We start from the raw sequence: 12,158 nt of genomic DNA, 5'->3' as shown, positions 1-12,158 counted from the left end.
AATCCATGCTGGCTCTTCCTTATCAATCCATATTTTTCCATGTGACTACTAATTCTATCCCAAATAATTGTTTCTGGAATCTTGCCCAACACTGAAGTTAATCTGACTGGTCTGTAATTGCTGGGCTTATCCTTACAACCCTTTTTGAACAAGGGCGTAATGTTTGCAATTCTCCAGTCCTCTGGTACCACCCGAGTCGAGGGAAGACTGAAAGATTATGGCCAGTGCCCCTGCAATTTGCACTCTCACTTCCTTCAATGTCCTTGGATGCATCTCATCCAATCCTGGTGCCTTGTTAACTTTAAGTACCAACAGTCTATTCAACACTTCCTCCTTATCAATTTTGAACCCTTCTAGTGACAGAGTTTCTTCGTCTGTCACCGTGACCTGGGTAGCATCTACCTCCTTGGTAAAGACGGATGCAGAGTATTCATTTAATACCCCAGCCATGGCCCCTTCGTGCATGTAAATTCTCTTGTAGGTCTTAATAGGCCCTACTCCTCCTTTTACCATTTACATGTCTATAGAAGACTTTGGGATTCCACTTTATGTTGGCTGCCAGTCTTTTCTCATAATCGCTCTTTGCTTCTCTAATATGCTTTTGCACCTCCCCAGAACTTTCTGTACTCCTCTTGGTTCTCAATTGTATTTTCTACCTGACACCTGCCATAAGCCCACTTATTCTTCGTTATCTTAATTTCAATCTCCTTTATCATCCAGGGAGCTCCGGACTTGTGTGCCCTACCTTTCTTTTTTGATGGAATATACCTTTACTGTGCCCAAACCAATTCTTTTTTGAAGGTAGCCCATTGTTCAGCTAGTTTTTCCTGCCAATCCTTCATTCCAGTCCATCTGACCCAGCTCCATTCTTGCCCCATCGAAGTCCGCTCTTATCCAGCTAATTATTTTTACTCTGAATTGCCTATCGTCCTTTTTTATCATCATCCTAAAACGTACAATGCAATGATCACTGTCTCCTAAATGTTCCCCCACTGGCACTTGAACTACTTGGCACATTTCATTTCCAAGAACCAGGTCTAACAGTGCATCTTTTCTTGTTGGATTGGATACATACTGCTGTAGAAAATTCTCCTGAACACAATCTAGGACCTTTTGCCCCTCTCCGCACTTTACACTACCACTGTCCCAGTCTATATTTGGGTAATTAAAGTCCCCCATTATAACTACTCTATAATGCCTGCATCTCTCTGTAATTTTCCTGCAGATTTGTTCTTCTACGTTCTTCTCACTATTTAGTGGTCTATAGACTACACCGAGCAATGTAATTGCATCTTTTTTGTTCCTTAGCCCTGTCAAATTGATTCTGACCTTGGACCCTCTGGGACATCCTCTTTCTCCAGCACTGCAATGCTCTCCTTAAGCAATACCGCCACCCCTCCTCCTTTCCTATCTCTTCTGAACACCTTGTACCCAGGAATATTTAGCACCCAGTTCTGCCTTTCCTTGAGCTAGGTCTCTGTTTTCGTAACATCATCATATTTCCACATGGCAACCTGTGCCAGTAACTCCCCAATCTTATTCACTGTACGTTGTGCATTCACATACATGCAGAGTAATCCTAATTTAGATTTTGTTACTTTCTCCTTTCCCCCGACTTTACCTGTCAACTTACTATTCTCTATACTAGTGCTATCTGCCCCTCCCAGTATTATCTGCACCCTGGTATTCCTAATATTTTTTCTTGATTCCCAAACCCCTGCCAAGTTCATTTAAGGCCCTCCCAACAGCACTAGCATAACACCCCGCAAGAAACTCAGTCCCAGTTCTGTCCAGGTGCAACCCGTCCAGCTTATACAGGTGCCATCTCCCCCAGAGCCAGTCCCAGTGTCCCAGGAATCTCCCTCCTGCACCATCTTTTCAGCCACGCATTCATCTGCCTTATCCTCCTATTTCCGAACTCACTGGAACGTGGCAGTGGGAGCAATCCGGAGATTACTAAATCAGAGGTCCTGCTTGCTAATTTTCTACTGAGCTCCCTAAATTCTGATTGCAGGACCACATCCCCCTTCCTACCTAAGTCATTAGTCCCAATGTGGACCACAACCTCTGGCTGATCACCCTCCCCCAGAAGAATGTCCTGCAGCCACTTTATGACATCCTTGATCCTGGCACCAGGGAGGCAACATACCATCCTGGAGTCACGTCTACAGCCACAGAAACGCCTGACTGTTCCTCTAACCAATGAATCCCCTGTCACGATAGCTCTTCCTTTCTTCTTCCTCCTCTCCTGTACAGCCGAGCCACTCATGGTGCCACAAACTTGCCTCTGACTGCACTCCTCTGAGGAACCAGCGCCCTCACCAGCTTCCAAAACGGAAAACCAATTTGTCTGTGGGACCCCAGGGCACTCCTGCACTACCTGCCTACTTCTCTTGGATTGCCTGGTGGTCACCCATTCCCTCTCTGTCTTCAAGCCCTTAAGCTGCAGTGTGACCACCTCTCTGAACATGCTATCCACATATTTCAGCCTCACGGATGTGCCAATGACTCCAGCCGCCGCTCGAGCTCTGAAACCCAAAGCTCAAGGTTTTGTAGCTGACAGCACTTCTTGCACATGTGGTTGTCTTGGACACTGGTAGCGTCCATGACTTTGCACATATTATAGGACACGCATTCCATTTGACTGAGCTGCCCTGCCACACCTTAACTCTGCTTCCCTTACGTTAACCTTATTCTACTTTGGATTATTTTATATTACTTTATTATATTGGCCGTGGATTTCCCTTATTCCTGGCGCTTCGAATTAAATCCAAGTATAGGAACTTAAAAAAATTACACTTTTCTAACTTACTCACCGGTTCCTACTTACCAAGGGCACCACTCTTCTTTCTGGGGAAGGGTAGATAAAGAAAAGAACACCTCCTCCCTTCTTACCGAACTCCCTCAGTCACCAAACCCCAAGTGAAGCACTCTACTGCAGCCAAACACAGCACTCCAGTGCAGACAAAGTCAGCACTATAAGGTATCCTACTTTTATACTCTCTGAACCTAGCTTCTGAAAACCCTATTAAGCCAGTTATCAAATTAACTAGTTGCAGCAGCAAGCAGAACCTGTATGAGCCCTGTTTTAAGGCTGGACTAAAACTCACCTTCTTGCAACCCTAACAGCAACTTTTAGTTAATTTCCAAATTAAAGACAGAGTAGATTTTAGATGGAATTTAACCCTTAAACTCTCTCAGTCACCAATCTCCAACCGAAGCTCTCTACTGCAGCCAAACACAGCACTCCAGCGCTGACCTAAAGTGGAGAACGTGAATGAGTTCATAGAATGTATTTGGGACAATTTCTTAGAGCAGTCCATTCTCACGCCAACCAGGAAGCAGGCTATTCTAGAGCTGGTAATGTGCAATGAGACAGGATTAATCAATAACCTCACAGTAAAGAAGCCTCTAGGGGACAGCAATCATAACATGATAGAATTCCATGTTCAGTTTGAAGTATGAGACTAAGACAAGTGTCCTAAACCTAAATAAGGGTATGAAGGCAGAGTTGGCTGAAGTAAACTGAGAAACTAGATTAAAACACAAGACGTAGAGATGCAGTGGCAGACTTTTAAGAAGATATTTCATGACTCTTAGCGAAGATTTATCCCAGTGAGAAAGAAAGACACTTTGAGAAAGATGCATTATCTGTAGCTAAATAAGGGAGGTAAGGATAGTATCAAATTGAAAGAAACACTATGATTCTGAAAAGATTAGTGGTAGGTCAGAAGTTTGGACAGATTTTAAGAATCAGCAAAGAATGACAAAAAATATAATAAAGAGGAAGAAATTAGCGTTTGAGAGAAAGATAGCTTGAAATATAAAAACAGATGGTACAAGTATTTAAAAAAAAGAGCAACTCAAAGCAAGTGTTGGTCCTCTAGAGAGAGAGAGTCTGCAGAATTATTAATGAAAAACAAGGAAATGGCAGAAGCATTGAACAGGTATTTTGTGTCTGTCTTCACTGTAGAAGACTTAGAAAACTTCCTAAAGATTCTTGAAAATTAAGTGGCAAAAGTATTGGAGGAATTTAAAACCAGGGAAAAGGTTAGACCTAGATTAGACCTAAAGGCTGATGAGACTCAGGACCTGATGGCCTGCATCTTAAAAAAAGTGGCTGCAGAGGAAGTAGGGACATGGGTTGTAATCTTTCAAAATTCTTTACATTATAGAAAGGTCCAAATGGCTTGGAAAATAGCAAATGTAACACTTTTCCTCCAGAGAGGAAAGAGACAAAAATAGGAAACTGTAGGCCAGTTAGCATAACGTAGATCATAGGGAAATTGCTAAAATCCATTATAAAGGAGGTTTATAGCAGGATAGGTAGAAAATCATAATGGGATCAGCCAGAGTTAACATGATTTTGTGAAAGGGAAATCATGTTTAAATAATTTAGTGGAGCTCTTTGAAGAAGTAACAAGCAAGGTGGATAAATGGGAACCTGTAGATGTGGTGTATTTGGATTTCCAAAAGGCATTCGACAACGTGCCACATCAAAGGTTAAATTCACAAAATAAGTGCTTATGATGTAAGGGGTAACATATTAGCAATGATAAAGAACTAGTTAGCTAACAGGAAGCAGAGAGTCTTTATCGGGTTGGCAAGCTGTAACCAGTGGAGTGCTACAGGGATCAGTGCTGGGGCCTCAACTATTTACAAACTATGTTAATGATTTGGAAGAAGGGACTGGATGTGTGGTAGCTAAATTTGCCGATAACGCCAAGATAGTAGGAAAATAAGTTATCAAGAGGAGGTAAAATGTGTACAAAAGGATATAGACGGGTTAAGTGAATGGGCAAAAATTTGGCAGATGGAATATAATGTTGGAATATGTGAACTTGTCCACTTTGGCAGGAGGAAGAGAAAAACAATGTGTTATTTAAATGGAGAGAAATTGCAGAACTCAGTGGGATCTGGGTGTCCTGACACATGGGCCTGAATTTTACCCCTGACAGGCACAGGCAATCGTTGGGCCCGGGACCAGTAGGGAATTGGGCCCCACCCATGATTGGCCCCCCAACCACGATTTCACACTGGCTGGCTAATTAAGGCCTGTCCAGTGTGAAACACGTCTTCCCAATGGTCGGGGAGAGCCAGGCGGGGGTATGTTGGGAGCCGAGTCCAATGGGACCTGGCGGGCAGTTTAAAAACGGCACAGTCAGCTCCTTGAAGGCTGCCAAAAAAGGACATATCTTCTGTGTACGGAAGACCAGATCTCAATTGCGGTTGGAGACGCCAGGCTGGAGATAGGCACTCAATACCCTAGTCTTTGGACGAGTGCCTCTCAGTCCTCTTGGAGGAGGTGGTTGCCAAGAGGGACACCCTCGTCTTCAGAGATGCAAGGAGGAGGCCACTGCACTTTACCAAAAAAATCTTGGGAGAAGGTGGCAGCCCAGGTCAGCAGCCATGACGTTGTGTGGCGCACATGGTTGCAGTGCTGCAAAAGGCTCAACGAGCTGCTGAGCTGGGGAAGGGTGAATACTGTATTGGCATGAATCAGTGTGGTGAAGTGTTAAGGGTTGGCCGTTCCCCCCTCCCCCTTTGGAACTCAGGGGTGTGAGAGTCCGAGTGCCAATTGTCAATGACGCCGCTGCTGGCCAAGGGGGTGAGTGCCTTGTGGCTCGAGGGCCACGACTCAGATGTGCCCTGCAAGGTGTTACTCAGGCTGCAATGGCACTGCAGGTAGAGAGTGAGCTAATCAATGCTAATCAAAGCCATAACATCGAGAGGTCATGGACAGGCAGGGGCACCCCCCCCAAACCTCCTAATCCCTACAAGATTTGAGCAGGACACCTTGGAGCTGGAGAGGCGCCAAGCATCTTGGTCAAGCAGTTGTGGAGAGGCTGGGGTGTCAGACGAAGGTATGAGTGCAGTGACGTGAGTTTCAGATGGTGCAAACATTCTTGTGTAGTCTCTTCATTGATGGAAGCCTCAAAACTTGAGTCCCCATTGATCATTGAAAGACGATGGCACCATGATGCAGATTTCCATTGTCTCACCAGGGTGCCTGGCATGCACAGTGACAGTGTGATGACTTAAACTAATGACATGTCTTTGTTCTCCCTTAGATTCACCAGCAGGCACTCATTCTTAGAGTGCAGCAGGCAACTACCATCAGTGACAGCTGCTCTGGGGGGATATTGTCGTGCTCCCCCTGAATGGTCCAGGTATCAGAAGCACATCTTCAGAAGACCTATGGTCCTCCCTTTCACCACCCTCGTGGAGGCGTGACTCCTATTATAACACTGCTCTGCCTCTGTTCTTGGGTGGTGCAGAGGCGTCATAAGCCATCTTTTCAACGGATAGCCCTAGTCACCCAGCAGCCAGTCGGGCTGAAGCGCTGAATAGCCTCAGCACCCTGGAGTGTCTCAGGATATAAGCCTCATGGGAGCTGTCAGCGTACCTTGCACAGACTTGCAGAATCTGCATCCTGTGGTCACACGCTATCTGGACGTTCAATGCGTGGAATCCCTTCCTGTTGACGAAGGTACCTGGCTGACCCGTTGGCGCCTTGATGGCCACATGGGTGCAGTCGATTGTAGCCTGGATGCAGGGAATCCAGCAATCGCTGCAAAGCTTCTGGCTCACTCAGCCTTGCTGGCCTCGTCCATACGGAAAAGAATAAATGTCATTACCCGCCTGAACAGAGCTTCTTTCACCAGCTTGACACAACTGTGGACAGCCGATTGTGGAGTGTCCCAAAGATCCCCCACTGACCCTGGAAAGAGCCAGAGGCATAGAAGTTGAGGGTCACTGTGACCTTCAGAGCCACTGACATGGGGTTTCCACCCACACAGCTGGAAGTGATCACAGGCCAAATCATATGACAAATGGAGGCCACTGTCTCCCTGGAGAGGCAGAGCCTCTATCGACATTGCATCGCTGCCTGTAAACCCTGGCAGCAGGATAGTGGCGTCTTCTGCAGCCCCTTCCTCCTTGGACTACCTCCTGGCCCGGCACCCCCTGTGCCTGCACCTCTCCTCCCACAGGTCTCTCCCCTGGAGGCTGCACTGGGACCCCTGGCTTCCTCCTCCTTCTGCCCCTCTCTTCCTCCTCAGAGGAGGTGCCACCAGCGGAGACCATAATCCACATTTGCAGGGTAACAAAAGGCTGCCTGATACCTGGAAGGGTCCACACGGCCTGAATCCTCCGGGGGCCTTGGAGACGCCATTGAATCCTGAAATGAAGCCTAGAAATGCTAAGAATCAAGCTCAGAACAGAGATGAAGCTGTCAAGTTCAAATATGCAACAAGCAGCAAGCCATCTCCCAAACTCCTCACTACTCACACTGGCAATGCTGCTGACCCTTTTTATCCTGCCCTTAGATGAGGTTTTGCAAAATGCGGTCTGCCCTGCTGCCCGTTTTGCACATGTGACGAGCACGAAATCGCACGGGCAACGTAAAGTCAGGATCAAAACAAAAATACCTGGAAAAACTCAGCAGGTCTGGCAGTATCTGCGGAGAGGAACACAGTTAACGTTTCGAGTCCGAATGACTCTTCAACAGTTGAACAGAACTGTTGATGGGTCATTCGGACTCGAAATGTTAACTGTGTTCCTCTCCGCAGATACTGCCAGACCTGCTGAGATTTTCCAGGTATTTTTGTTTTTGTTTTGGATTTCCAGCATCCGCAGTTTTTTGCTTTTATCTTGCTTTTAAACTCAGGATCAATTGTGTTTTTAATGGCCCTAAGTGGCCTTTTAGTTGCAGGTATGGCTCCGACACCCACGAGTGCGTGCCGAGCTGAACATTGTGCGTATGTGGGATGACATTGGGACGCTCACCTGATGTTTCCTCGTGCTATTTTACACCCAGTCAGGTCAGACACTTCCCACCCGTGAGGCGTAAAATTCTGCCCATGAATCACAAGATGTTAGTATGCAGTTACAGCAAGTGATTAAGGAAGAGAAATGGAATGTTAGCATCTATTGCAAGGAGAATGGAATATAAAAGTAGGGGATTTGTATAGGGCCTTGGTGAGGCCAAAACTGGAGTACAGTTTTGGTCTCCTTATTTGAAAGCATTAGAAGCAGTTCAGAGAAGGTTCACTGAACTAAGTCCTGGGATGAAGGACTTATTTTTATGAAGTAAGGTTAAACAGATTGAGCCTTTATCAACTGGAGTTTAGAAGAATGAGAGGTGATCTTACTGGAACATATAAGATGGAGGAGACAGTAGTGTAGTGGTAATGTTACTAGAATAGTAATCCAGAGGCCCAGGCTAATGTTCTGGAGTCAAGGGCTTAAATCCCACCACAGCAGTTGGTGGAATTTAAATTCAATTAATAAGCTGGAATTGAAAAGCTAGTCTCTGTAATGATGACCATGAAACCATTGTCGACTGTCACTAAAAACCCATCTGGTTCACTAATGTCCTTTAGGGAAGGAAATCTGCCATTCTTAGCTGGTCTGGCCTACATATGACTCCAGACTCACAGCAATGTGATTGACTTTTAAAAGCCCTTTTAAATAGCCTAGCAAGCCACTTGGTTCAAGGGCAATTAGGGATGGACAACAAATGATGGTTTTGCTAGCAACGCCCACATCCCACAAAAGAATAAATTTAAAAAAGATCCTGAGTGGACTTGATAGAGTGGATCCCAGGAAGATGTTTCTCTTGTGGGGGAGATTTGAACTAGGGAACACAATTTAAAAATAAGAGGTGTCTCTTTTAAGACAGAGATGAGGAGAAATTTTTTCTCTTGGATGGTCTGTGGAATTCTCTTCCTCAGAGAACAGTGGAGGCTGAGTCACTGAATTTATTCAGGGTTGAGTTAGATAGATTTATGATAGGCAAGGGTGTCAAGGGTTTTGGGGAAGCCAGGAAAGTGGAGTTGAGACCACAACCAGATCAGCCATGATTTTATCAAATGGCGGAGCAAGCTCAAAGGGCCAAATGGCTACTCCTGCTCCTAAATTCTACGTTAATTTCAAGATATGACCACAGCCACTGGTTTTCACAGAAAAATTGGCAGAAGCAGAGAATACAATAGGCAAAGAACCCATGTGATAAAGAAACCTAACTTATTCACTATAAGACAGTAGGCTGGAAGCAAGACAGCAACTGGTTTGTCCATTACCTGCACACTCACAACACTGCCTCTCCTGCTGCTGTTCTGGCTCTCGGAGACAGTCTGATTACTGAAGCAGAGTGCATCAAATCCCAGGATTCCCCCAACACAGTCTCCAATCAAACATACCTGAGGTGGGAGAGACAACACTAAGTATATAATGAAAACAGACAAATGTAAGCTTTAAACTTGCATGCTCATCCTTAAACTGTAATACCTTTCTGCTATCAGATCACTCCCAGAAGCTGTATTTGTGGATTGGAAAACGCACACTGTGCACCGTGAGATTTTGATTTTTAAAACTTCAAGTACAAGTGATTGCGTGTTTGTTAAGATGAATTAGGTTAGTATATTCCAATTGTTCACAAAATGGCAGATAATTTATTTTCCATACAAGAAAATGTGTGGAGCAACCTTCTTCATGTGTAGTGAAGTCATTTGATTCCACTACTTCATCATTCTTTCAAGGACTCCAACTACCCAATATTCAAAATAAATAGAAACAGTTCAGAAGCCCTTATCAAGAGACAGGCACAACAGTGGCTATAATTTAATAAGTACTTCATTGGTTGTGAAGTTCAATGGGACATCTTACAGTTGTGAATATTAACCTATATAAATGCAAGTTTGTTCTTTCTTTGAACATTACCTTTATAAGCTGTGAAAACCAGGAAATGATTATTTTTAAACGTTTTCCTGTTAAGTCTTGCTCTTTGTTTGCTTAAAGGACAGTGAAACTAAACAGGGGCAGATGCCAAATTATACAGCGCAGTCATCTGTCCCTTATTGTGTAAAAAGTTCTGGTGACTGCATTATAATTGCGAGCTGTTGCATTAAGCTGTAGGGAACTCCGAATTTCACTGTGCAAACGTTAACATCAGGAGTCGATAAAAAGCAGCTGCATGAGGAGCAAAAAAACAAAAATCCTATTTCTGTTCACTGATCATCACACTAGCACAACTGCTCTGGAAAAATACCCCAGCCCCATTAATTAATCTTGATTTTAATCCTTAAAAGCTTCAAGAGTTGCGTTATAAATCACAAGTATTTTTTGATGAATGAAAAACAAACAGTAATTTAAAATAAAAACAGAAAATGCTGGAAATACTCAGCAGGTCAGGCAGCATCTGTGGAGAGAGAAAGAGTTAATGCTTCAGGTCAATGACCTTTCAACAGGACTGGGAAAGGTTAGAGGTGTAATCGGTTTGGGGCTGGGTGAGGCAAGGACAAAAGAAAGGTCTATTACAGGGGGAAAGTAACAAACAGTAATTTACCCCTTTCCACTCCTCACATGGGGTGGCATTTTCCCTACAGGTTTCTGAACACCTGTCTTCAGGCTCAAATTAGGCTGAGAAATCCACACCTTGTGGGAATCAGTAACTCATTGTGATCTTCCCCAGAGCAGCCAAACAATGACTGGGGCTTGGGGGGGCGGGGGGGGGGGGGTTGCGCGCGCGCTCACTGTCCAATTAAGGGCAGTGGATGGCCCTTGAAGCTGGAGGGACTCAGAGGCCTTTCATAGAACCATCGGAAAGTTACAGTACAGAAGGAGGCCATTCGGCCCATCTTGTCCATGCCAGCCCGAGAACACCCAGGTGCCCTTTCTAATCCCACCCTCCTGCACCCAGCCCATAGCCCTGCAGCTTACAGCATTTAAGGTGCAGATCCAGGTACTTGTTAAAAGAGTTTAGAGTTTCTGCCTCTACCACCAACTTGGGCAGTGAATTCCAGACACCCACTACCCTCTGTGTAAAAAAGTTCTTCCTCATGTCCAGTTTCAAAGAAGCAGCAGGCTGTGATGGCAGGTAAGCAAGGGGGACAAAGCACCCAAAAGTTTAAATTAAAAAACGGGTTTTGCAGCCAGGTCCTTCTACAATGCAGCCTGTGACTGCTGCAACATCCAGGCAGGCAGTGAGGGCTTCTCAGTCTCTCTGGAGCGCCTTCCCTGCTGCCTTCAGGAACCTGCAGGCTAACTGGAAAATCCCAGTCAACCTCATTAAATTGGCCTTAAGTGGGTCTTAATGAGCCATGGCCGCTATATACTGTATGCCCTGCTGACCCCTTCATCATGCTTCTGTGAAAATGGTCTGGGGATGGAATGGAGCCAGGGTTATTTCTAGCTCTCACCCGCCTCTGATCCTGGCCCGTGGGGCCTAAAAATCTAGCTTAAAATTACCTCTAAAGATTTTCCCTTTATGTATACTGACCTGGCCACTAAAGGAGACACCCTCCTGTGATTTGATGAAATCACTATACACCTGATTTGCTCTGAAAATCACTGTAGCAACTGCCTCCTGGTACTGAGGAGAAGATGTTGCCAACAAAGGAAGTGCAGCCAGTGGAATGTGATCCTGGCTGTTTGACAAACAGCCTTCGTCGTAGCTCATGGGGCTGAGGCTGGAAAAGCAAAAGCTCTTTTAATAATGAGAAGTTACAAGGTTATCTGAAACAAACTTACACATGTTACCTTTTGACTCACTATGAATACTAAAGTTCAACTCAAAAAGAAATTAAAAGAAACAGTGATGACATTTTCCATACCAAGCACATGAGCTTGAAATAGCAAAATAAGCTAACAAACATTTTAAACTGCACTTTAAAAAAAATAAGACAACCATTAGGATTCTTGGCACATATTGTATGGTATGTCTCAGTAATCAATCCAAAGCTGATACCTGAGGTGCCAGTGGCAAATATTGAATATAAAGATAAATCTGGTTTAAAGCTGTTTGTGTAAAGCAGTTGTTCCTAGATTAATGCAATGCTGTATTCCTGCCTGTTCCTGCTTTATATTGTCAGCATATTACAAAGTATTTGATTATTTCATGGAATAGTTTAGTTCTCTCTCATACTCACAGAAAGAACAAGTTTTATGATTTTGTTTTATTGACGCTACTTTGGGTATATTAATATCCCAATGATTGTACAGCTTAAGAAAAATTCTATGAACAGGTGTATGTGCATGGTTTGTGCATGAATTTCTGAGGGGGCTTGGCAGGGTAGACACAGAGGTGGTATTCTCTAGCTGGGGTATAGAGGTCATAGTCTCAGGATCAGGGCCAGGGAGAGAAATCATGGGCCCTG

General features: G+C 44.6%; 1 protein-coding gene across 7 annotated transcripts in view; it reads right to left on the bottom strand.

Moving 5' to 3' along the window:
* Positions 1 to 12,158, bottom strand: part of LOC121285630 (membrane-associated phosphatidylinositol transfer protein 2) — a 405,846-nt gene that overhangs the window by 45,543 nt on the left and 348,145 nt on the right. For all 7 annotated transcript variants that reach the window (XM_041202263.1, XM_041202269.1, XM_041202265.1 and 4 more), the window contains 2 exons: positions 11,282 to 11,471; positions 9,084 to 9,203 (listed from right to left, as the gene is read on the bottom strand). In XM_041202263.1, coding sequence (XP_041058197.1) covers positions 9,084 to 9,203; positions 11,282 to 11,471 — 310 coding nt within the window. The remainder of the gene's footprint in view (positions 1 to 9,083; positions 9,204 to 11,281; positions 11,472 to 12,158) is intronic.

Source organism: Carcharodon carcharias, chromosome 13, assembly GCF_017639515.1.
Source record: "Carcharodon carcharias isolate sCarCar2 chromosome 13, sCarCar2.pri, whole genome shotgun sequence".
Taxonomy (NCBI): domain Eukaryota; kingdom Metazoa; phylum Chordata; class Chondrichthyes; order Lamniformes; family Lamnidae; genus Carcharodon; species Carcharodon carcharias.
The sequence above is the reverse complement of the archived record's forward strand: the minus strand, read 5'-3'. Positions and strand labels throughout refer to the sequence as shown.